The sequence below is a fragment of the Neoarius graeffei genome, chromosome 13 (assembly GCF_027579695.1).
Source record: "Neoarius graeffei isolate fNeoGra1 chromosome 13, fNeoGra1.pri, whole genome shotgun sequence".
Classification (NCBI taxonomy): Eukaryota; Metazoa; Chordata; class Actinopteri; order Siluriformes; family Ariidae; genus Neoarius; species Neoarius graeffei.
The window spans coordinates 66,882,006-66,908,392 of NC_083581.1; the positions used below are offsets into that span (position 1 = coordinate 66,882,006).

The following is a 26,387-nucleotide window of genomic DNA, read 5'->3' on the forward strand; positions in this document are numbered from 1 at the left end:
TTTTTATATTACAGGAGATTGCGCACTTCATGCAAAAGCAAGAGATAAAGGCTCAGCTGCGGTCTCATGAGTCGGAGGATTGTAGCTCTGGGCAAGGATACAGAGAAAGAAGTCGTGTGTATGACAACCGAGAGGTCTATGATGGACAGGTAATGCTGTCGTCCTACTGTGTGTGTGTGTAACGTTTTACTGCAGCTGGAGGTCACGGAGTTCAGTACAAACTCGAGTGAATGAAGTTACATAATTTCATAGTCGTGTGTTAACATGGTATTTGGGTTTTATTAATCAATTTTTAGACATTGAAAAGAATAGTCCCTCCCCATGTCTATCCAGAAGGTTACTGAAAGCCATGCTATTCTGTTTATGACCTGTAACTATAGCAATGCTTTACGTTTAGTGGAATTAAAAGTGAGAATGGGAAGTGAAGACTTGGTTTTACTCAGTGCAGGAAGATTGGTCATCTCTCCGTTTTTATTTAAAGTAATCCAGCGTTTCCTGCAAAATGCGTTTTCTTTGCTCGAACACGTTAACCTCCGGAAGTCCTTGGCTTAGCCTTGAGAGAATCTTATCCATAGTGAAGAATATTTAGCCTTTATAAGGGTTAAAAGCAAGTCTCGGACTGCCCTTATGGTGGAAACATGAAAATGAATGAAAGACTTTTTTTTTTTTAAACACGCAGCCAGCTTTATAAGTATTTGTACGGTGATGCAATTTTTATAATTTTGCCTCTGTACACCACCACAATGGATTTGAAACGAAGCCAACAAGGTGTGATCGAAATGTAGACTTCTAGCTTCTCTTTGAGGTATTTAACAAAAGTATTGCAGTAACCTTTTAGCAGTTACAGCCATTTTTACATTGTTTTGCAGGCTCGGAAGTAATTGCACAATCTAACAGAGTTATAAATATAAGCATTGTTTTTAAAGGGGAACTGAAAGCAATTTTTTTTTAAAAATATAAATCAATTCTATTTCTCATTTTATTAAATATCAGCATGCATTTTTGATAGCTATTTTGTCACTGCTATAGCAAGTTATGAGTTTTGAGATATTACATGGCATATTTCAGTCCATATGTCAAAGCAACGGCCGTAAACGAGATTCGCTGAGACCTGTGCGAGACGTCGTAGGACGGAAGTAAAACATACAGCGGAAATCAAAGTGACCACATCTGCCAACGTTGTCAAAAGACGCGCACACCCTCTTTCGAATGCTGATGTAATCAAGCCGGAGGCTTTTTGTTTTGACAGCAATCAGGAAAGTTTGAAGAAAGTAGGCGGTAATCGTCATTAAAACTCGTTTTTGTGCAATATCTCATTATCTCTAGCTGCTTTATCCTGTTCTACAGGGTCGCAGGCAAGCTGGAGCCTATCCACTACACCACCGTGCTGCCCTTTTGCGCAATGTTTCGTTTGGAAAACAGTTTTCAAAATGGCGGCACTGACACCTGGCTGACACATCATGTTTCGAAGTCTCACGCAAGTCTTGTGAAGATCATGCAGATAAGCGATGCCTGCCGTGGAGCAAACAAACTAAATGCAGCATGGCTAAAAACCGAACAGGCTGATAAGTATAATATTTAATTGCAGTTAGTTGCCAATGCGAGTCACGATATAAGGTTACTGAAACCGAAAACGGAATTGAATAACACATATTAATTAAGAAATGAAGCAAGTTTTAAAAATGACTTCAGTTCCCCTTTCATACTTGCAGTCAGTGACTGCCTGAAGTCTGGAACACATGGACGTAACCAAATGCTGAGTTTCTTCCTTTGAGATGCTTTGCTAGGCCTTTACTGCAGCCACCTTCAGTTGCTGCTTATTTGTGGGTCTTTCTGCCTTCAGTTGCATCTTCAGGAAGTGAAACACTCAGTTGGGTTGACTGACATTCCGCTCATTTCTGTGCCTTCAGAATCTTTTGGGTTGCTTTTGCACTATGTTTAGGGTCATTGACCTCCTGTACTGTGAAGTGCTGTTCTATCAGTTTTGCAGCATTTGACTGAATCTGAGCAGAAAGTATACGTCCTATATACGCTACCGTTCCAAAGTTTGGGGTCACTTTGAAATGTCCTTATTTTTGAAAGAAAAGCACTGTTCTTTTCAATGAAGATCACTTTAAACTAATCAGAAATCCACTCCATACATTGCTAATGTGGTAAATGACTATTCTAGCTGCAAATGTCTGGTTTTTGGTGCAATAGGTGTATAGAGGCCCATTTCCAGCAACTCTCACTCCAGTGTTCTAATGGTACAATGTGTTTGCTCATTGCCTCAGAAGGCTAATGGATGATTAGAAAACCCTTGTACAATCATGTTAGCACAGCTGAAAACAGTTGAGCTCTTTAGAGAAGCTATAAAACTGACCTTCCTTTGAGCAGATTGAGTTTCTGGAGCATCCCATTTGTGGGGTCGATTAAATGCTCAAAATGGCCAGAAAAAGGTCTCGACTATATTTTCTATTCATTTTACAACTTATGGTGGTAAATAAAAGTGTGACTTTTCATGGAAAACACAAAATTGTCTGGGTGACCCCAAACTTTTGAACGGTAGTGTATGTATGCATGTCAAAATTCATCATGCTACTTCTATCAGAAGTCACATCCTCAATAAACACCATTTGACCCAGCAGCTATACACATGCCTATGTCCACCATGCTCGACAGATAATGAGAGATGCTCTGGAGCATGCGCCCTTCCTTTCCTTCTCCGTACTTGTCTTTTTCCATCATTCTGGTGCAAGTGGATCTTGCATTCATCTGTCCAATTAGTTTTGAGCTTGTGAAGATGGGGGGGACTTTTTTTCCTTTTCTTCCTTCATGGCTTTAATTCTTAAATGGTTAATGTGATTAAAAAATAATCAACATCTTGAAGTAAAGCTGAAGTTCTACGCTTCAATCGCATCTTCATTGTGGTAGTGTACAGAGGCAAAAGTATGAAAAATGTCACTGTCTGAATACTTATGGAACTGGTTGTGTATATAATGCCCAGGTATGACGACAGGCTGCAACTAGTTTTCAACTACATGCGTCTACCTGCAATAACACAATCGCAGGTGGGCGCATGACGCAGATCAAGTCAAGTTTTTGTATAGCACTTTTAATAATAAACGTCGTCACAAAGCAGCTTTACAGAATTTGAACGACTTAAAACATGAGCTAATTTTATCCCTGATCTATCCCAGATAATGGCAGTGTGTTGCAGAGGGTCTATAGTTGAGGCAAGTTGACACAAGTGGATCGCAATCTGTTCGCATTTCAGCTGTGATTCACTTCCAATCAGTGCAAATAGCAGGTTGACGTATGTAGAAGGCAGGTCTTAATCCAGATGGTGGAGGGGAGGGGAGGAGCTGACAGGAGAAATGCAGGAACGGATAATTAGGGAAAAAATGGAGATTAGAGATCAGCTGCCAAATGAGCGCAAAAGGGGGAAAAAAAAAAAAAAGCATAGTCCAGACACGCAGCTCTGCAACGGGAAACAGCTCCCAGTTCAAAGAATGAAGTTCAAAAGGTCAAAGTGCTTCCGCGTCGGGAAAACGACACGCTCACAGTCCCAATAAAAGAAATCCACAGAAGCGTGAAATACTCCAAAGTGCAAAGCAAAGTAACAAAATTATAGAATACAAAACGGGGGGGGGACCATATCCTGAGTCGAAGACAATCCCGTGGCGAATGAATATCCGAGCGGTATAATATAGAGTCATGGATGAGCTGATGAGAGACAGGTGTGCTGGCTGCAGCGTGGGGAAAAACCGGGAAAAGGGTAGAAGATCAGATCAGGATCTAGATGTTCCCGGCTGGCTCGTGACAAGATTCAGCTTAAAAACTCTGCGTCTTGGACTACGTCTGACTGCAACGAAGGATTTGACGCAAAACGCCTGCGGCCACCTGACCGATCACAGGTCGCAGCATGCGTCTTTCTGCCATCTGACCTGGGCATACGGTGAAACAGGCAAATTTCTTTTACATTATAAGCTTACATTGTGAGAAGGCTACCTTATCAGCTTCCCCCACCATAAGGGCAGTCAGGAATTTGCCTTTAACCCTTATAACTGTTAACTTTCTTCACTTTTATTCCAGATTTTTTTTTTTTTTTTTAAAGATTTTTTTGGGGGGGGGGCTTTTTTAACCTTTATTGGATAGGACAGTGTAGAGATGGGAAATGAGCGGAAGAGAGAGACGGGGAGGGATCGGGAAATGACCTTGGGCCGGAATCGAACCCGGGTCCCCGGATTTATGGTATGGCACCTTATCCACCTGAGCCACGACGCCCCCTTATTCCAGATTTTTGTCCACATTCATGGGTCATAATTTTGTCAAATGCTGACAATTTACAAACGATCCTTATGAATAAAGATGGCTTATGTGATTTTAAAAACTTGCAAACTGATTTACTTAGTCTATGGATGACACTTGTATACAACATCTAGTCTGTGTTGCGTGCTTAGCTGTAATGAATGAAAATTTTTTTTTTTTTTTGGGGGGGGGGGTCTGTCCGAGGGTACTAAATACCATGTGACAGCAAAACAAATAGGCGAATCTTATATAGAGGGATGAATCCAACTGCTGCCACTGTCTACAGGTAGCCAAGCACCATTGTGGGTAATGTAGGGAACCATTCACTGCAGTGAAAATAATCCAAGATGTCAATTAAAGACACTAAAAAAAGCTATCCAGAATTTCATTAGAAAATAAATCTAGCAAATCTCATCTCATTATCTCTAGCCGCTTTATCCTGTTCTACAGGGTCGCAGGCGAGCTGGAGCTTATCCCAGCTGACTGCGGGCGAAAGGCGGGGTACACCCTGGACAAGTCGCCAGGTCATCACAGGGCTGACACATAGGCCAAGTTTACATTAGACCGTATCTGTCTCGTTTTCTTCGCGGATGCACTGTCCGTTTACATTAAAACGCCGGGAAACGGGAATCCGCCAGGGTCCACGTATTCAATCTAGATCGTGTCTGGTCCGGTGCTGTGTAAACATTGAGGATACGCTGTGCTGAGCTCTAGCTGGCGTCGTCATTGGACAACGTCACTGTGACATCCACCTTCCTGATTCGCTGGCGTTGGTCATGTGACGTGACTGCTGAAAAACGGCGCGGACTTCCGCCTTGTATCACCTTTCATTAAAGAGTATAAAAGTATGAAGATACTGCAAATACTGATGCAAATACTGCCCATTGTGTAGTTATGATTGTCTTTAGGCTTGCCATCCTTCCACTTGCAAGTGGTAAGTGATGTGCGCTGGGATCACACACACAGCGGCTCAGTCCCGAATCACTGCTCGTGCGCTATACTCGCGCGCTCTGTGAGCTGCGCAGGGCTGGAGTGCGCACCCTCCAGAGGGCACTCGCTGTTCAGGGCGGAGTGATTTGGAGCGCAGGATGCCTGCGGAGCCGAGCGTATCCGTGTATTGGTGTTGCTGTGTGCACGCTAATCGTTTTAAAAACGTTAATCTGATGATCCGCTGATACGGTCTAATGTAAACCCCACCACAGACACAGACAACCATTCACACTCTCATTCACACCTACGGTCAATTTAGAGTCACCAGTTAACCTAACCTGCATGTCTTTGGACTGTGGGGGAAACCGGAGCACCCGGAGGAAACCCACGCTGACACGGGGAGAACATGCAAACTCCGCACAGAAAGGCCCTCGCCGGCCACGGGGCTCGAACCCGGACCTTCTTGCTGTGAGACGACAGCGCTAACCACTACACCACCGTGCCGCCCTGAATCCAGCAAATACAACCTTAATTCCAAAGAAGTTGAGATGCTGTGTAAAATGTAAACTAAAACCAGTATGTCATGACTTACAAATCATGGAAATGCTATATTTTATTGACAACTGTACAAAGACAGCATGTCAAATGTTGAAAATGGGATGTTTATTTTAAATATACCTGCATGCTCATTTTTAATTTGTTGCCAGCAACATGTTTCAAAAATGTTGGGACAGGCACAGGTTTACTACTGTTGTATCACCTCTACTTTTAATAGCACTCTCTAAATGTTTGGGAATTAAGGAGAGCAGTTGCTCTAGTTTCGAAAGAGAAATCTTGTCCCGTTCTTTCCTGATATCCATTTTCAGTTGCTCAACAGTTCGGGGTTTCCTTTGTTTGTGCTTTGTAATGCCCCAAATTTTTTTTTCGGTTAGAGATGTCTGGAATGCAGGCAGACCAGTTTAGCACCCAGATTCTCTTACTACGGAATACGTGCACAATGCAGCATCTTGTTGAAATAAGCTAGCCTTTCCTTGAAAAAGAGGTAATCTGGATGGCAGCATGATGCACCAAAACCTACATGCATCATTTCAGCAGGAATTCAGCATGTGCACTAATGTACACCCGAAACATCACAGATGCTGGCTTTTGAACTGTGCGCTGATGAGCCAGATGTTCCCTCTCCTCTTTAACCCAAAGAAGGCCACAGCGTTTCTGGGTCTTTTGTTTTTCTATGTGGTTTTAACTTGCATTTGTGGATACAGTGATGAACTGTGTTCAGAAACCATTCACTGTTTTCCACTACAGACATGTGTCTGCTTTTAATGCAGTGTCTCCTGAGGGCCTGAAGATCACAGGCATCCAGTATTGGGTGTCAGTTTTGTCTCTTGCGTACACAGATTTTTCCAGATTCTCTGAATCTTTTAACGATATGTACCGTAGATGATCTCCATCTCATTATCTCTAGCCGCTTTATCCTGTTCTACAGGGTCGCAGGCAAGCTGGAGCCTATCCCAGCTGACTACGGGCGAAAGGCGGGGTACACCCTGGACAAGTCGCCAGGTCATCACAGGGCTGACACATAGACACAGACAACCATTCACACTCACATTCACACCTACGGTCAATTTATGCCGCTTTTCCACTACCAACGCGGCTGAGTTGGGCTGAGCCGTGCCGTGCTGAGTTGGGCTGAGTCGAGCTGAGTGGGGCTGTTGGAGTTGCATTTCGACTACAACCGCGCTGTACCGTGCTGGCTGGAAGTGGGTGGACACAATTGGGTGGAGGTAGCGCAAGTGGGTGGACGTCACGTGATGTCGTTAGGCGGCGCAAACAGTGACATCAGTGACCTTTTAAGCGGTAGTCTCACGACCCGGATAGTAAACAATAAACATGGAGGACATGGAGTCGTTAGTGTTGCTGGTCTTGGTGCTGTGGCTTGTTGTCACCGACAACGCCAACAGATACTGGCAAGAGCGTATAGATGAGGCGAAGGCGCATAAGGCTTCAGAAATTCTCGTAATTCGTAATTCTTCTTCTTCCGGGTTTACGGTGTTTACAGATCCCAGCGTGCTCGCGGGGCGTGTGGGCATGTGAGGACACTCCTCCTCACCAATCAGTGCACAGGGGAGTGTCTCCTCACGCCCCTAGCCCCACTCAGCTCGGTTTGGCTCGCTTCAGCCCCACTCCAGAACCGTGCGAGTTTTGGGGGCTGAGCAGGGCTGAAGCGAGCTGAGTCGTGCTGTTCTGAGGTAGTCGAAACACAAGCCGTGTCGGGCTGAAGTGAGCTGAAAAAGGGTAGTGGAAAAGGGCCATTAGAGTCACCAGTTAACCTAACCTGCATGTCTTTTGGACTGTGGGGGAAACCGGAGCACCCGGAGGAAACCCACGCGGACACGGGGAGAACATGCAAACTCCACACAGAAAGGCCCTCGCCGGCCACGGGGCTCGAACCCGGACCTTCTTGCTGTGAGGCGACAGCGCTAACCACCGTGCCGCCACTGTAGATGATGCGATGCCCACATTATTTGCAATTTTACATCGAGGAACGTTGTTCTTAAACTGTTGCGCTGTTTGCCCATGCAGTCTTTCACAGAGCGGTGAACCCGTCCCCATCTTTACTTCGGAGAGACTCCGCCTCTCTGGGATGCCTGGTTACTGACCTGTTGCTTTTGAACTTAATGAGGGTTGGGGTTTTATTTTTATTTTTTTTTTAAATAAACATTTGCACAACTTTTCCAGTCTTCCCTTGCCCCTTCCTGACTTTTTTTTTTTTGAAACTTGAATTTAGTTGCTGGCACTAAATTTAAAAAATAAATTGTGCATGTGTGTGGTGGGTTGTTTTTTTTTTTTTTTTTCCTCCCCCCCAGCTTTTTTTTGTTTGCCCCCCCCCCCCCCCCCCCCTTCTTCCAATTAAATATGGAGTTTCCATGATTTTGTAAATCATAGCATTGTTTGTTTTTATTTACATTTTAGTGTCCCAACTTTTTTTGGAAACAGGGCTGCAAGTTATTCAGGCTGGACCATGCATAATTACTGGACCAGATAATCATACATACTGGTTTGGGCTCCAGTCTGTTACAGGCCCACATGTGCTTTGAACACATGTTTTTATACTCCTTCACAACTTTTGATTAGCCAGTCCAAAACAAACCTATTTTTAGGAAGTTGGAGAAACCCAAAAAACTTGAAAACTCGGATGGGAAGTACAAAATGCGTCAAAGCAGGCTGCTTTAATCCTGGAGGCAATGCTGTTTGTTTAGCCTAAATGTCAGTGCAGCACTGTGACTACGTGCCCAGATGTCTGAATGCCTTTTGGTCTGTCTTGTGCACGAATTTCTCATTTACGTGTTGCTTTCCATTTTCCTATGACCTAATTCACACCTCTCCATAAATAATACTGAGAATGGAGAATATTTGATGTGGTTTAGTGTTTTTAATAACTACGTGATCTAAGATAGAGAGGGTGTTAAATTTTATATTTACGTTGTCTAGCAGTGAGTGTGAAAACAACGTTCCTTATGTTGGCTGTTAGTCAGGGCTAATATGAATATTCTGTATTTGGTTGGTGAGATGACCTCAGGAACGGGCTGAACCCAGAATAACGCCATATGATGAACCCTTTATCACTAGTCACAAGTACCAGCGGAATTGACCATCCACCTGTCTTTACATACGCACATACAATTGACAGAGGGGGAGTAGACAGGACGGGAAGACAGGGATGAAAAGAAATTTTAAAAAAATAGAGTAACATGAGGAGAGGGGAGGAGAAACAAAAGCAACCCCCACACTATGCTCCTTTTTTTTTTTTTTTTTTCGTTTCCGGTTGAGAGTACGTCGTGCGCATTCTGGCTGCCGCTTCTCACCAGAGCTTTTTTTAATTTTATTTTTCTTTTCTTTCTTTTTCAATTTTCATTTTATTTTTTTGTGTAGTTTGATGTTTGTTTGAGTGTGTTGTCCGCCAGTGGTGGTGTAGCTCCGGACCCAGTTTTGGGTGTTGGTTCCCTCCAGGCCTTGGTTCGCTGTGGGCGATGCCTGTGCTCCTAGCTGTGGACTGCAGTGAGCTCGCTGCTCATTTTACATCGTGGTTGTCCAGCACTCTGCGCTTTAACGCTTGGCGTGATGTTCCGAGCGATGTTGCTCGGTGGCGTCGCGGCGGCTGTGCAGGCGGTTTGGGACACACCAGCACTCTGTGTGGCAGAGCTTCTCTGCTCGCTTTGTGGCTCCACGGCGTGGCGTTCAAGCGATGTGGCTGACGGCGGCTGTGCTGGAGATGTGGGACTCGTTTTCATGCGCCTTTTGGTGGGACTGTGGCTGCTACCCCACTGGAACTACATCTTGACCCCTACTTGGTGGACTTTTGACTTTTTTTTTTTTTTTTTTTTTATTCATTTATTTATTTATTTTTTGTCTATGATTGTAAAGCGTCCCTGGGTTTCTTGAAAGGCGCTATATAAATTTAACTTATTATTATGAGGAGTACAGTGTGGGAACATTTAAAAAAAAAAAAAAACCACCTCAGCACATAAGCACAAAATAACACAAGTATGCTTTACAACATGAAAACTCAGGACTGGGGGGGAGATAGAGGTAACCCAGCGCAAGCAGCCGTCCGTTCCTGCAGCCATGATGGCGCTGGTCACGCACCCGCTTGTCACACTGGGGGTAGCGGCGACCACGGGAAGAGGGGGGAGGAATACGAGAGAGTCTAACGGCAGCGACCTCCGGGGGGAATTGTTGCAATGGCCTTGGCCAAGGCCACTGCTGTCTGAGGGAGCCGAAAGCAGGTAAGATTAGGATTGTTTGGTCTTGGGGCGAGTAGACGCCTTCCTTTACACGACTACTCTGTCCATTCTGGTCTCCGAATCCGTTTTCCTCTGCAAAGCCGAAAGCTTCTCCCTGATGTTCTCCATGTTGCGGTTCAAGTTCTGAATAGCCACAGTCTGAGTGCCGACAGCTCTGCCCACCGCTTCAATCATGTTGGGCAGCTCTATGGGGCTTTGGACAGCTGTCACAGTTTCCTGATTTCCTCGATAAACCAGGGCAATGCCTAATCCAATCAGCAAAAGTCCTGTAATCATGGTTCCGAATAGGTAGATGCCTTCAATGTCCTCCACAGAAAGAACCGCCAGGCACACGACCCGCCACCGCTCCCACACATCCATCATGTAGCCAGCTGCGAATGTTCCGGCAGGACAGGCTAGTTCCCCCGAACCCAGGCTTCTCGTCGAGAAGATTGTGTCAATTACGTGAAGAGATCGGTTTATCAATTCCATGGTTTCTTAGTTTGGAGAGCAGTGTGGAGAGAGTCTCTCAAAAGTATAGACGCTAGACAGACGAGACAGCAGAAGCAGGAAAGATGAGGGAAGGGAGAGGCAGAGAAAATGCAACCGCCTTCTGCGAGAGCACGGAGAAGTACATATTGTACATACAGTTCTCTATATAGGTTGAAGAAACTATTACAAACGCCCTATGTAGTGCAGTCATGTATAGAATCAGGAGACCTTTATCATTCACTCATCCGTCCAGCAGGCAATGAGTTTATGCCATCGTGTTGTCTCGTCGTCCACATTTCATGAAAATCACTACTTCTTTCTCAATTCTTCACCAATTTTTATTCTTTTTGGCAGGAAGGTAGGTCTGCCTGGGGTGCATATGGCTTCTACACAAATTTTCATAATTGCAATTAATAATGAAGATATGGAGTAATTAAGCCCTAATGAGCAGTTTCCACACTTTGCTGCTTCTCCCTCAATTCTTCACCTATTTTGATTCTTTCTGGCATGAAGGTAGGGGTACCTAGGGTACATATAACTTCTACCCAGATTTGCTCAATTACAATTATTAATGAAGTTATGGCCTAATCAAGCCTTAATGAGTGAGCAGTTCAACAAAAATCTCTTCTTGGTCAATTCCTCGGCGTTTTGGATTCTTTCTGGCAAATAGGTTGGTATTCCTAGGGTGGATACTGCTTCTATATATAGTTTATATAGCTTGTAAAACTTTAGATCGTTTCTTCTGGACTAGACGGGGCCAGAGTGAGCTACAGTCATTGACACACACTCTCGTTAGTAAATGGTTTGGTTTTTGAAGGAAGAGGAGGATTTTTTGCTAAACATGCCAAAAATCAACCAATCAGAGTTTTGCGGGCATTGTGATAAGACATCTGTTGGTTTACTGTCACGAAAATTTTAGTAGTACGTTGTTCAAGGGCATAGGTTTTATCTCCTCCACTGAATGGATGGGAAAGTCATTTCTGTCATAGTTTCTGAATTATGAAAGCGAGACGATGGAAAGCAAAAGGTCCACAAAATGATCATATATTAAGGATTAATTGAGAACTGAAGAGATGTAATATACTCTTCTTGCCAGATGCCCAGGGAGAGACTAAACTCTGAGGGCCTTGTGTCTCCCGGTGGGGAGTGCTCTCCTGAACACCAACCCCCAAGTCCAGACACTTTGGCAGTGTAAGTCACAGTTTTCCTGTCATTCTGAACTGCATTATTCATTAATGATTCTAAACAAAGGGTTTTTTTGTTGGGTCTGTATAGGCAGCAGCATCCTTTCAGGAATATCGCTGAGGAACTGGATCCAACCTTTCAAAAGAAAGAGAATTTGCAAGCAGGACCGAGTGTTTCTGGTAACGCTTTTGTTCTCATCTTTCATTACTGTATTTCATGGAAAGATTTGTAGTAAACAAGTCAATGTATTTCCAGGCACCTGCCAGATCCAAACTCCACCACAGGCAGGATCATGTAAGGAGCCTGCATTCGTGGCACCAACTAAGCGGCAAAATGACAAGCCAGGACGCACCAAGTCCAAAGAGAAAAAGGAGAATGCGAAATCAAAAGAGAACTGTAAACAGCAGTGAGGGTGCCAGTAACCTGGGGCTGTTTGTGTTATTACAGAACACTTCGATACCAGTAACAGATAAAAGCAGGGGTTATAATACAGTGATTAATTTAATTCCCTACTTTTACTTTTGCTTTTCTTGAAAGGTTTGGGGTTGGTCTACTCTTGAAATAATGCTGCTGTCAGGATGGCACACAGGCCCCAGTGATTCATATGGGACACTATACAAAGACCTAAAGCTATTTATGGTTTGTCTCCAGAGCGGTTGGTGGTGCTTTTGTGTTGGGCATCTTTTCAGTTTTGGCATACTGTGCAGCTGGTCAGGGGACTGAAATGGGCCCTAGGGGTAAGGGGGTATCTGTAAGGGGATGTCCGTTATTAGCAGACTCCAACATGTCGTCTGTTTTTCAGTCAACTAGACACTTTCTGAATTCCCATTACACACGTTCTCAGTTTAACTAACTAAAATACACTAGTGATTAAAAGCACTTTTTATCCAATCCTGGCTCCGTAGCATCGCTTCCTGTCTCTCTTTATCTACACTGTAAATGCAGCTTGTGGGTTTTCCCCCCATTTGTAAAATATGGCTTACTGTACATTTTTCTTCTTGCGTTTACAGAACTGCTATGTGCCGTTTATACACTGTTTGACAAGGTTGCCTTTTCATTGTGCACTGGTAACAAAATACAGTCGGAAACACACTCTTCAAAAATAGTTCTCAGTTTAGAAATGGCGTACGCACGCCTGTTTTTCCAATCATGTTACTGTCTGGAGCTGTTTGGTGAATCCTGGACCTCGAAGTTATTGAGTCTGATGTATTTAAAAAAAAAAAAAAGTAAAGAACTGGTTCTGCTTTTCATTTTTTTTATTTAAATTGTTCAAGTTTAGCTGTACAGTAAAGTAAAGTCCATTTTACTTTTAAATAGCAATGGCTGGAATTTCCCATTTACTCCTCATGAACCTAATTTACATCAGAACAAAGTAAAGACTTATTTTCTTAATGTTTTTTTTCCCATTTTGTGTAGTAATGTATGGAAAGTGTTTTGTTCAGTAAATGTTCTATAAATGGATGTAAAAAATATTAACAGAGAATATTTTCCTGTCAACAGGATACACTCCTTGCATTCAAATGCAGTTAAACATTACGAAGAAAACTGTATTTTTACAAAACGTATATTTGACAGAGAAATAATATTGCACAAATAGAGTAACAAACTGTATGAAACACTTAAATGCACACTGTATAAATAGTATCATCAGCAGTTTAAAAAGTCCAATAAGTAAAAAAAAAAAAGTGTGGGTTTGGTTCAAAGATCATGTTACATGAGTTTATGACTTTTGTTAGAGTATGACCCCTTCTCCAAGGTTGTGTCTTTGCTGAGAGAACATTTTCAGGTTAGCATTCTAAGCATAGCATTCACTGGGAGATTCCTAACTGGTGCTACAAATAAGCTCAGGTGAAGTTAAAACCCTAGCTGGTCGTTATCTGATATTATTTTTGCACACAACACGGCTCTGCTAATGCCAGGTGTTGGTGGCTTTTCCCAAAAGAAACTACCTTGAAGAGAACTGAGATCATTCTAGGGTGCCAAAAAAAAAAGGGAAGTCCATGAAATGATTTACACTCTGGTGAATCACGTACTTGCAAAAGGGTAGTAGAATCCGAGTGCGTGAGAGATGGACTGTTTGAATATTGATCGCGATCATGGCATATGAGTCACTTGTCTTATAGCCCTGTGAGTCACCAGGAGGAAGAGAGTTAAATATTACAAAACCACTGAATACTACGATCACGGTTTGGTATCTGGTTCAGTTTCTCTTTCTTGAGTTGGGATGGAGCTAATACGATTTCAGACATGTTATTCCAGGAAATGAACAAGAACGAGTGGAGTAACGGTTTTATTATAGCCATATTCACTGGATTTTGAGAAACGGAGCATTTTTACGTTTTGCAAATTGATTAAACTTTGTACAAAACGTCTGCCAAAATCATTTCTGCTGAGAATGTAAACCAGCGAAATGACCGTAGCAATACTGTCGTCATAATTCTTGAAAAATAATTTTAAAAAAAAAAATGTTCTTACTATCAACTACTTATTTTGTTTGCTTTTTTTTGGGGGGGGGGGTTGTTTTTCAAATAGTTTTTATTTCATCCTCGGTTGGTTCTGTGACCCGCTCTGCCATTTTGTTTTTTCCTCTACTCATGGTATATGAGCTGATAGCCTAGTTGTTGAGTAGCCAATCAGAGCGTCCGATTGCTCATATCCAGTGAATGTGGAGGAGATATATCAACATTTCTCACAAATCCTCTTTTGCGCCCATGTTTCTCGCTGATCTACACTACATAAGTCCTCCCAGGGGAAGCCCTGCATGCAACAACACATTTACTTGAGTTTCCCTGGGCCTTGTTCCAGAAAGTTTCAAAATACCCTTTGTATATTGTGCAATTTTAAGATATTTGCAGCTTTCAGACCAGCATTGTTTTTACACGTGGCTGTGTTCTAGGGCTGTGGATTTCATAAGAGGTGCTTTCAAAATCAATCTCCAAAAATAAAAAGGTTTTTGCGAGTACCAGGAAGTTTTGCTGTTTAAAAAAAAAAAAAAAAATCAGTAATCTTCCCCTGAATCGTGTCCAAATATCCATAAGAAGACATTTAAAATATTGCCATTTAAAGCAGGAAGCCGGGGGAAGCCCACTGGGGTATTTCAAGAAAGCGGTGACTTACAGATTATCGCGTCACACTTGTAGGAGACGCCCACATCTATAAGAAGTGTCATTCACCTCGAGACTCCTACGTGAGCAAGTCCCTCTCTCTCATTTTAACTCCTGCCAACAAGTAGGTTGGAGTTTGGACCTGTCCTTCCGTATGTAAACTAGCAAGAAATTCATGCGTCTCTCTCTCTGTCCAAAGCTCCACCTCAATACTGCACCAAGGAGAGAATCTCAGTGTTCTAAAACATGCGCAGCACCAAGTTTAATATCCCACGAGTTCAGCATGAGCAAAGACTCCACAAAGTAATACACAGAAGTCATACTACGGTATGAGTTTTTGTTCTGAGTCTTGCGTGTTGATAGACTCTGAGCTGCCTCCTTGTTCCTGTTCAGGCTGATGGAAGCTGCAAGCTTCTTCATGTTCCACGATCATAAACGTGAGCTCGCCTGAAACCAGAGCAGAGGGGCGAAACATGAACAAACGCTGCCAGCTCAAACACAGAAGGAAGTGATGTCATGGTTATTTGCTGAGGGGTAAGCAGTGTGAAGTATGGCGGAGTACAAAACTGTATCGCTCGTGCTTCAAATGGAAAAACAATTATTGGTTGGCTGCCAAATACAAAGAATTCTATGGAGTTTAAAATTAAAAGTAGAATATGAGAAGACAATTCAAGATACATTACAAAATCAAAGCTAGGTGTCAAAGTAGCCAGATACTGTACGTATGTCAAAGATTTTAAACTATTGCTTACTTTGTCTTTTCATTTAAACTGAACACAACAGATTACAGTGCAAAAGTCTTCGGCACCCTGTGGTTTTAGTACAAATTTTGTCATAGACGGTTTATATTTCCAAGCGTTACTTTCACCACAAAAAAATGTTTCAAGATTTTTGCACAGCACTGTAGATCAATAGTTTTTGCAAAAAGCTGCTTGTAGGAACCTGAATCTTACCATGGGTTGGCGTATCTGGTTCTGGGTCCTTGCTGATGTTTTTTGTTCTTTTATGAATGACCCACAGCCATAAAATGAAAATTATCACAAGTGCAGAACTTCCACCAAGACATCCAATTACTAGATATAGAGCTTTATCTGGGAAGGGGGGGGGGAGAGAAAGCATTAGTATTCCTATTATCAGGCTTCATACTTTTAATAGAGTAATAATTCCTAGGTATTAGTGTAGACACCATATGGCCAAAAGTATATGGACACATGCTGAATGTGCCTATTGAACATCCCATTCCAGATTTAGTTCCCCTTGGATGTAACAATAACCTCCTTCTCCACCCTTCTGGGAAGGCTTTCCATTTGATTCTGGCTCATCCAGCCACAAGAGCTTTACTGAGGTCAGGCATTGACGTTCAGTGAGGAGGCCTGGGTTGCAGTCAGTCATCTTTGCAGTTTTTCAGCCTGTTCAGAAGGGTTGAGGTCAGAGCTCCGTGCAGAACACCCAAACTTGGCAGACTGTCTTCATAGACCTCGGTTTGTGCACAGGCGCATTGTTGGGTTCTAACTGGTTTTGGCCTCTTAGTTCCAGTTAAGGGAAATTATAATGCTATAGCACACCAAGGCATTCAAGACAATTCTGGGCAATGTTGTGGCAACAGTTTAGGGAAGAACCACATATGGCCATGATGGTCATGTGTTCACATACTTTTGGCTCCATGGTGTGTGTGTGTGTGTGTGTGTATATATATATATATATATATATATATATATATATATATATATACACGGTATATATATAAAATTCTATTTAGAATTCGCTCTTACTGTCTGTTCTATCTCGGGGTTTCACTATATCGATTTCTGCAATATATAAAAAACATTGTAGGATTCACTCAATAGGCACACATGCATTAGTTGAACCTTCTACAGCTAATATAATATATTATTCAGCACTTCCAGTATTTCAATACCATTATTATTATCTAATATACACTACCGTTCAAAAGTTTGGGGTCACTTTGAAATGTCCTCATTTTTGAAAGAAAAGCACTGTTCTTTTCAATGAAGATCACTTTAAACTAATCAGAAATCCACTCTATACATTGCTAATGTGGTAAATGACTATTCTAGCTGCAAATGTCTGGTTTTTGGTGCAATATCTCCATAGGTGTATAGAGGCCCATTTCCAGCAACTCTCACTCCAGTGTTCTAATGGTACAATGTGTTTGCTCATTGCCTCAGAAGGCTAATGGATGATTAGAAAACCCTTGTACAATCATGTTAGCACAGCTGAAAACAGTTGAGCTCTTTAGAGAAGCTATAAAACTGACCTTCCTTTGAGCAGATTGAGTTTCTGGAGCATCCCATTTGTGGGGTCGATTAAATGCTCAAAATGGCCAGAAAAATGTCTTGACTATATTTTCTATTCATTTTACAACTTATGGTGGGAAATAAAAGTGTGACTTTTCATGGAAAACACAAAATTGTCTGGGTGACCCCAAACTTTTGAACGGTAGTGTACATTATATAATGCGACCATATAACAGGTAAAAAACAAAACATGCCGTAATAGGAACATAATCAACAAAGGATGGTGTTTTAAACAGCATTTAAAATGTTTTATTACTCTTATACCACAGCAATCTGTCAACACTCACTACCCACTATACATTTTATAGTTACGTAAAATGTCGCAGCGTGTTTGCAAAACAGGTTAATCCCTGTTGTCGCTTGTGTTATAGCAGCTATAAGTCTCTTTTTATTTTTTTTTTATTAATACCATCTGTCCGAAACATTCTCTCATGTCTGGAAATTTACAGCTTTAGCTCTGACTAGAGACGCCTTACAAAACGTACGTCTCCTGATTGAAAACTTTACCGTATCAACAATCGCACGATTTGAATCTGCTTATGTGAAGCGTCTAGCATACAAGTCTCTGTGAAAGTTGTTACGATAGAAATGATAACGTGTTAAAACAAGTTTTGCCTTGCAGTTGAAAATATCGTTCGAGCTGCCATGATAGAAATTTAATCAACATTTAATTCCGACCAATCAGATTTGAGTATTCAACAGCGCTGTGGGATAACTTAGACATGAATATACACTGATTCAGTATTCAGAACTGTTTCTCCTACCAGGTGAGGCTGAAGGCGTGATCACTGGTATACTGCTGCACCGAATGTCATGGAATTTATTCCCACTGGCAATAATATACTCTCCTTTAGGACAACTAGATGGAACAGAGGACAGAAGTTATGTTTATCCCATTTTATTTTGGGGAAAGAACTGAGTGAATATATTGTAATGAAGATCTACCTTTCGGTCCATGGTTTACAAGTGCTGTGGATTTCATCATTAAAGGTTCCCTCTGGGCAGTCTCTACAAGTCCCTGTTTAAAAAAAAAAAAAAAAAAAAAAAAGAATACACAACATATTGTCACGTATTAAAATGAAATGTCTTTTGACCAGGTTTGAAATATGTGGGTTTAGAGAGAGAACAGTAATATAAACTGTGGAAATTCCATCGTGTGTGTGTGTAGGGGGGTGGTGTCTATAATGCAAATAGGATGAGTCCAAAAGTATTACTAAATAAAGTCATACTGTTATCGGTGGGCTCTTGACCCTTTCGGCATTCCTGAACGCAGTATTCACAGCGCTGATTTCCACAGCGAAGCCCAGATTTGCATCCACACACAGTATCTGCGTCGGCGCTGCAGGGTTTCAGCTGAACCTGTGGCTCTGTAAGAAGGGGCATCAACAAGCTCACGTTAAACACAAATACGTTTTGTTTCTGTTCCGTGTTATTATGATGTAAAACAGAATTTGGTAATAATCTCTCTATAGTCATATCTAAGCTCTTTGAAGAATCTTGACCTTTGCTCAGAACACTGTATGTGCAAAACACCATACCTATACACCGAGTGCAAGGCTTGCAGGACCACGGTAATGGAACATCTGTGTAAGTATTAGGTTCACATGGTGTACAGAGTTTAAAGATATTTTGCCCACATGGCTCCACTAAGCGGTTTCCTGAAACCACACACGCACAAGATGCTCAGTCATATAGTGCACATCTGATCTGTAGTACAGTCTGACACATACTGAAGAAGGAAAAAAAAAAAAAAAAGAACTGATCCTTTATGTCACATTTCTAATTCAGTGCTGGTTAACAGAAATACTGCCAGCATTTTGAGCTATTACATTTTGGAAATTTATACCAAAATCAGGCTTCATTACTTTATTAGGATCTTTATATACAGTACGTTAGCTCATAATAGAAATAAAGCAAACAAACAAAAAAGAAATAATGAATAGCCACAGGGTTCATAGTTAATTAGTATCAGTAATTAGTATTAGACCTACAGTACCTGGGTTGCATTTAAGACAGCAGACTTCATCTCGACCAGAAAGTTTCCAGTCCTCACATCCTTCTGTTATTCCGTCAGTGGTGTGTAATGTTGTGGTGATGAATAGGACAGAACACAGGAACAGCTGGAGCACATCCATGTCTGTTTTCAAGAAAAGCACTGCAGCTTTAAAAAAAACATTATGTTGAGTCACAAAATAAGGACCTCAAACTCAACAGATGTTTACACTGGTTTTGGTTTTACAGAATGGAATCCGAGGTTAACAAAAGCATGATTGAGAAAACTGACCAAAAGATGGTCTGAATACTTTAAAAAAAAAAAAGATTTGCATAAATCATAAATAGTAAAACATATGCAATAATAATAATAAAAAAAGTACAAATGTTCAACTGTCCCATTCAGCAGAAATGTAATAAATAACAGAAACCTGACTATGTACAGGAGCAACTAACAAAAGTTTACAATATAAAATCAAGTCTTAAGCTTGTAAATGATAAATGATTCTCTTACTTGTGAGCTGAGGGTGAGGTTCTGTGAGGAGGTGAAGGAGCCGTACAGCTCAGAGGGCTGTGTTGAATGAGAGGATGTGAGCATGGATTGCACTTAAAACCCAAGCAGGGGGCGGGGCTGGGTTGCCATACTCAAAAAATCCTCAATGTATTTGTCAAGTCAAGTCAAGTTTATTGTCAAATATGCTATACATCAGGGGTCACCAAACTACGGCCCGCGGGCCAGATCCGGCCCGCCACCCCCCTTTGACCGGCCCCCCAGCCCCTCTGCCCCCCATCACTTGAACCGGCCCTATGAGGCAATCCCCAAAAGTGGTCATGGCCTATTTTTTTAAATTGCTTTTTGGCAAATAATAACATGTCTGCATCTTGTATTTTGTTGATTTTATCAATTAAAATTGATATTTAGTTATAAAATGAACTATTCATATTTTCCGAATTTTCGTCATATGCTCGCGATCAAGCAGTGACAGGCAGCGCACGCGCAGAGAACTGTCAGTGTTCAGGACAGCAAAATGGCGAGCGGTAAGCGAAAAGCTGACAGAGAGTGCAGAGTTTTTAAAGAACAGTGGACCACCGATTATTTTTTCGTTCAGTGTAAGGACCGTGCAGTTTGTCTTGTATGTAAAGAAAGTGTGCCGGTTTTCAAAGAATATAATCTGCGTCGTCACTATGAAACCCGCCACAAAGCAGGGTTCGAATTATAAAGTTGACCCTATGGGGGTCTCTATTTAAAAAAAAAAAAAAAGCAATGCATACTCGCTCTCCTGGACCAGCGCACTTTTGCGCACTGCAGTGCACAGCTTTCACACACAGGCGCGCGCATGCACGCACACACGCACACGGTGTTGCATATATATATATATAGATAGATATATATAGATATATATATAGATATAGATATATTGTTAAACAAAGGAAGATCGTTGTGAGATAGAGGACAAGTCTTCTTCGGACTTACCTTCACATTCGATTTCGCAGGCTGCAAATTTCAGTTTGCGCGCATAGTGGTGTGGTGGTGAAGTACAGCCGTACATGTTGCGGTTTAATAACACGTTCAATACAAAGTTATGGCTGCATGGTGATCGGAAATGAAATGAGTTTTATTTATATGGTGATATAGGCTATTCAAGCTTATTATGGTGATTATATGACGTATTTGAGAGACTTCCACAGAAAATTAAGTTTGCTTCTTTCATGGGAGCCTGAGGGAATGGGAGCTCAGCTCCCATTGGCTCCCACGTAATTCGAACTATGCCACAAAGAGTATGCTAGTTTGCGAGGGCAAACAAGAGAAGACAGGATTCGGAGGATGAAATGCGGACTGGCTGCACAACAGAATGTATTCCTTCGCCAAACCCAGATCAACCAGGCTGCTGTCCGAGCTAGCTATAAGGTAGCTCACCTACTAGCTACCCATGGAAAGCCGTTTACTGATGGGGACTTTGTTAAAGTATGCATGCTTGCTGTGGCCGAGGAGGTGTGTCCCGACAAGAAGGATGCGCTCAACGCGGTGAGTCTCTCCGCACCTGCTATGACCAGGCGAACCGAAGATTTGGGGGACAACGTGTATGATCAGCTGAATGAGAGAGCGTCAGAATTCGAGTTTTTTGCTTTGGCCATGGATGAGAGCAATGACGTGCAGGACACAGCACAACTGCTGTGATCTATTGATCTATTGCTCATATTATTATAATGTCACTGTTTTTTAAAATGTATTTATTTTATAGGCCTATTTATTTGACCTTTATTAAGTGCTGCATACAATTATTATTAATATTATTAATGATATCAACAGGCTTACCTACAATTTATAATTTTCCACTCACCTTTGCCAGTGTCAATCACCTCAACTAGGCAGATGTTTCTTACCTTGACAGCTTTGATATTATTTTTATTAGAAAATAAATAAATGGAATATCTGTGGTATTTCAAATTAAAACAAAGTGTGAAGACTCGATTACTACTTTTGCAAACCACTAGTAAAGATAAACAAATATGTGCCAGGAATCAAGTGTTGATATAGTAGTATGGATATAGTAGTGGGGATGGCCGTGCCAGGCTAGTAACCTCTACTACGAGGCCTGCTGGTGGTCATATTTGTCTGGGTTATACAATTCTATGTGATATAGCTGACCCGACCCCGGCCCCCATCACAGTCAGGAACGACAATGTGGCCCCCAGAGAAAAAAGTTTGGTGACCCCTGCTATACATGCTCGACATACAGCACAGATGAAATTTCAGTCCTCTCTGACCCACGGTGCAAACAGGCAATGCAATAAATAAAAACAGAATAATTGAAAAAAAACCCAAACAACAATATAAACAGTATAAACACTCTAGATAGGAACGAGACATAGACTAAACACTCAGACAAACAATAGAAACAGTATAAATAAACACTAGATAAGAACTACACACAGACTACACACACTCAAGCAGACAATATAAACAGTATAAACACTCTAGATATGAACTAGACGTAGACTAAACACTCATATATACACACATTATATATATATATATATATATATATATATATACACACACACACACACACACACACATCTCATTATCTCTAGCCGCTTTATCCTGTTCTACAGGGTCGCAGGCAAGCTGGAGCCTATCCCAGCTGACTACGGGCGAAAGGCGGGGTACACCCTGGACAAGTTGCCAGGTCATCGCAGGGCTGACACATAGACACAGACAACCATTCACACTCACATTCACACCTACGGTCAATTTAGAGTCACCGGTTAACCTAACCTGCATGTCTTTGGACTGTGGGGGAAACCGGAGCACCCGGAGGAAACCCACGCAGACACGGGGAGAGCATGCAAACTCCCCACAGAAAGGCCTTCGCCGGCCCCGGGGCTCGAACCCAGGACCTTCTTGCTGTGAGGCGACAGCGCTAACCACTACACCACCGTGCCACCCCACACATTATATATATTATATACATACACACACACAAACTGGTTCAAATAACCAAACAGTCAAGGGCACTTGAGGTATAGCAGGTGAACATGAAACATGAAATAAGCAGTATAAGCAAACTAGCAGCTGTTAAGATGAGGTAGTGCGGAATAGTGCAAATGAGCGAGGTAAAGTGAGATGTGCGGTCCCTGAGTTCAGTGTGTTAATGAACGATGCTGTCATATTATCAAAATATGAGCTATTTGAGATATCCACATGTTCCTGGGATTACATTCTTACTTCACCCCTTATATTTCTTGATATTTGAAGGAGTTTTTTTAATCAATCAGCATTAGGTATAATTTTACTAAGCAATTTAAAGTATTACTTTAAATTATGGTTTACTAACCCAGGCTTGGCAAGAAGGTCCGGTTTCAAGCCCAGCAGCCGACGAGGGCCTTTCTGTGTGGAGTTTGTATGTTCTTCCCGTGTCTGCGTGGGTTTCCTCCGGGTGCTCCGGTTTCCCCCACAGTCCAAAGACCCGCAGGTTAGGTTAATTAGTGGCTCCAAATTGACCGTAGGTGTGAATGTGAAGGTGTGTGAATGGTTGTGTCTATGTGTCAGCCCTGCGATGATCTGGCGACTTGTCCAGGGTGTACCCTGCCTCTCGCACGTAGTCAGCTGGGATAGGCTCCAGCTTGCCTGCGACCCTGTAGAACAGGATAAGCGGCTACAGATAATGGATAGACGGATGGATGAATAACCTGGTGACTTGTCCAGGGTGTACACCGCATTTCGCCCGTAGTCAGCTGGGATAGGCTCCAGCTTGCCTGCGACCCTGTAGAACAGGATAAAGCGGCTAGAGATAATGAGATGAGATGAATAATAATAATCACCAGAGCAATTGATAAGATGAGCAATATGCGGTAGTCTCAAATACTTATAAACAATCAGAAAAGTCAAGTTTATTTTTACAGTGCTTTTAATAACAGACATTGTTGGAAAGCAGCTTTACAGAAGATTAAAGGCTTTCAACATGAGCTAATCTTATGCGTACTCTAGTCATGATCATGTTTCAACACATACCCTGGCGATAAACCAAGTGCTCAGCAAAACTGAGCAAGTAGAATTTTTTTTTAACTCGGAAATTTTAAGCCTTTATTTGTCACATGTACATTAGAGCACAGTGAAAATCTTTCTTTGTCTTTAACCCATCACACACACACAGCAACAAGCAACTGTGCTGCAGCACCCAGGGAGCACTTGGGGGTTAGGTTCCTTGTTCAAGGGCACTTCAGCCATTCCTGCTGGTCCAGGGAATCAAACCAGTGATCTTTTGGTCCCAAAGCTGCATCTCTGACCTTAAAGTGCATATCACGGGTAAATTCAGGAGCAAGATCAATGTAATTCTCCTATTTTATATTAAACTTTGGTCAAATATCTGTCACATTTTGCATTTTGTGCAATTTTTTTTTTTACCTTGCGCAATACCAGAAAAATTCAGTTGAACTCAAGCCATTTGAGGCGAATTGGTCCGCCTCTGAAAAAACTTGGCATTTGGATTTCCCGGCAAACGTTGATTTTCGTGACGTCGCGTGCGGGACGCCTCCCTCTGAATCCTACGTCAGTGCTGGTTTATTTATGAGAAAACAACCTGGTGGTTTTCTGCAAATTTCTTCAACGTTATCACGTAATTATTAAAATGGTTAACAGATGTATCGTAGGAGGGTGTAGCAACACCAATCTTGATGGGATTAGTACTCATCGTTTTCCAAAAGACCGGACAATGAGAGAGAAATGGGAGCGCTTGGTCTACACAGGCTGTGCACTGAAACCGTGCAAAGCTCGCGCAGCCTGCTGGCGCTTCCGCACGTGACGTCACGAATCTGGCTCCAGACTCCCTTGGGATTTTTCCAGACGCGTTTTGTTATTTTATTTTATTTTTTTGCTGGAGACAGATGGCCTTGTGCAAAATTACCCTTCTGGATGAGTGTGTAAAGGGACATGCTTTCATATATTTAAATTAAAAAAAAAAAACGAAATTGGTCCAGAATATGCCCTTTAAGGCCATGGATTCCCCCAAGTGTCTAAAAATCTTCTCTGAGTTACTAATTTATTCGCTAGACTTCTACTGTAGCTACATTCAGTGTTCATTTTGTGAGAAACACCAACGATATTCGGTCACTTCATAGTGGGACTGTAGTCAAGACCACCACTGTTTAAGTCCAAGACCAAGACTAATCAAGGTCAAATCAAGATCTAATCCAAATGAATAATGGGGAGAATGAATAACGATCAAGACCAAAAACCATCAAATACTTTGAGGCCAAGCCTTTACTTCAACTCTCAGTCCTCGTCCAAGTCCCTGACACAGAAGCACTTGAACACTAAAATTCAGGGCATAGTATGTTACATTATCCAGGCTCAGCTCAGGCGGACAGGGCATGCAGTTCATACAGAGGACATGACTTTTCCAAAGCTCCTCAGTTGGCTCAAGCGAGCTTAAAAGGAAGTCCAGTTCTGTTTGAAGACTTCCTCAGGTCACTTTCTTCCAGCACAACTTCTTTCAAACTCCGTCCCCAGTTGTGCAACTCTGAATTATAGATAACATCTCATCTCATTATCTGTAGCCGGTTTATCCTGTTCTACAGGGTCGCAGGAAAGCTGGAGCCTATCCCAGCTGACTACGGGCGAAAGGCGGGGTACACCCTGGACAAGTCGCCAGGTCATCACAGGGCTGACACATAGACACAGACAACCATTCACACTCACACCTACGGTCAATTTAGAGTCACCAGTTAACCTAACCTGCATGTCTTTGGACTGTGGGGGAAACCGGAGCACCCGGAGGAAACCCACGCGGACACGGGGAGAACATGCAAACTCCGCACAGAAAGGCCCTCGCCGGCCACGGGGCTCAAACCCGGACCTTCTTGCTGTGAGGCGACAGCGCTAACCACTACACCACCGTGCCGTGCCGCCATAGATAACATCATTTCAGATATTAAAAACAGAGTTCTCGTGAAATACTGGAAACACCTGAGGAAAAAGAAAAGGGGAAAAAAAGGGAATTTTGTTGCAGAACCAGGCCAGATTTATAATTGACTCCAGTGCAAGTGGATAAAATTTGTGTAAACACTTTTATTCTCTGTAGCTCCACAATGTTAATATATAGTTGACATGAGAAATGTGAGTTATGATCTTTATCCAAACACCTACAGGTATCACATTTACACTGAGACTGGTCCATCAATAAACATCTAGCCAGAAGTGGTCCTGTGATGGATCCTTTGCACTGTGATTTGTTATTGAGAGAAATATTTTACTTGGCCGATTAAAGCACAGTAATTCTTTAAAATTGTTCATTAAACCAAATTTTGGTGCATTAGGCATAGATTTAGCAGACACTCTTATCCAGAGCGACATACAACATACCCAGAGCAGCCTGGGGAGCATTTTGGGGTTAGGTGCCTTGCTCAAGGGCACTTCAGCCATTCCTGCTGGTCCAGGTAATCAAACTGGCAACCTTTTGGCCCCAAAGCTGCTTCTTTAACCATTAGGTCATGGCTTCCTGTTATTAATGCCAATTAAGACAAAGTGTACCAAAGACCATCATAAAAATCGTACCTACTGCTGTCTGGCAAGGCACGCTGCAATGCAGATGCGAGTGGGGAGTCGAACCCTTGCGGTTACCAGAGGACTAGCCCCCAACTGTAACCTCTGATGTATAGGCAAGAGGCTGAGGGCTTTAGAAGTGGAGATCATTAGTACCAGGTCGGGAGACTGCCTGGGAAGACCAGGTCCTGGCACGGGAAGGACTTTGATTAAGACAACGCGTAAGACAGAATGGTGTCCTCCAAAT

At 42.3% G+C, this 26,387-nt stretch overlaps 2 protein-coding genes across 9 annotated transcripts in view; one reads left to right on the forward strand and one right to left on the reverse strand.

Annotated features, from left to right (window-relative positions):
- Nucleotides 1-12,572, forward strand: part of ccdc187 (coiled-coil domain containing 187) — a 73,656-nt gene extending 61,084 nt beyond the window's left edge. For all 6 annotated transcript variants that reach the window (XM_060938366.1, XM_060938367.1, XM_060938368.1 and 3 more), the window contains 4 exons: nucleotides 15-149; nucleotides 11,593-11,687; nucleotides 11,772-11,860; nucleotides 11,937-12,572. In XM_060938366.1, coding sequence (XP_060794349.1) covers nucleotides 15-149; nucleotides 11,593-11,687; nucleotides 11,772-11,860; nucleotides 11,937-12,091 — 474 coding nt within the window. In that variant the 3' untranslated portion in view covers nucleotides 12,092-12,572. The remainder of the gene's footprint in view (nucleotides 1-14; nucleotides 150-11,592; nucleotides 11,688-11,771; nucleotides 11,861-11,936) is intronic.
- Nucleotides 12,573-14,191: 1,619 nt separating this feature from the next.
- On the reverse strand, nucleotides 14,192-19,797 carry tnfrsf9a (tumor necrosis factor receptor superfamily, member 9a). Of its 3 annotated transcripts, none has more exons than XM_060938373.1 (9): nucleotides 19,610-19,796; nucleotides 19,100-19,240; nucleotides 18,642-18,761; nucleotides 18,333-18,470; nucleotides 18,049-18,121; nucleotides 17,868-17,962; nucleotides 16,558-16,593; nucleotides 15,739-15,876; nucleotides 14,192-15,232 (listed from the first exon to the last, which is right to left on the reverse strand). In XM_060938373.1, exons 2-9 carry the CDS (start codon nucleotides 19,236-19,238, stop codon nucleotides 15,108-15,110), a joined length of 864 nt encoding a protein of 287 aa, XP_060794356.1. In that variant the 5' UTR covers nucleotides 19,239-19,240; nucleotides 19,610-19,796; the 3' UTR covers nucleotides 14,192-15,107. The 3 variants fall into 3 exon arrangements, with proteins under 3 accessions (XP_060794356.1, XP_060794355.1, XP_060794357.1); XM_060938372.1 differs by having other exon boundaries at nucleotides 19,100-19,264; nucleotides 19,610-19,795; XM_060938374.1 differs by lacking the exon at nucleotides 16,558-16,593 and having other exon boundaries at nucleotides 19,100-19,264; nucleotides 19,610-19,797.
- Nucleotides 19,798-26,387: the final 6,590 nt, after the last annotated feature.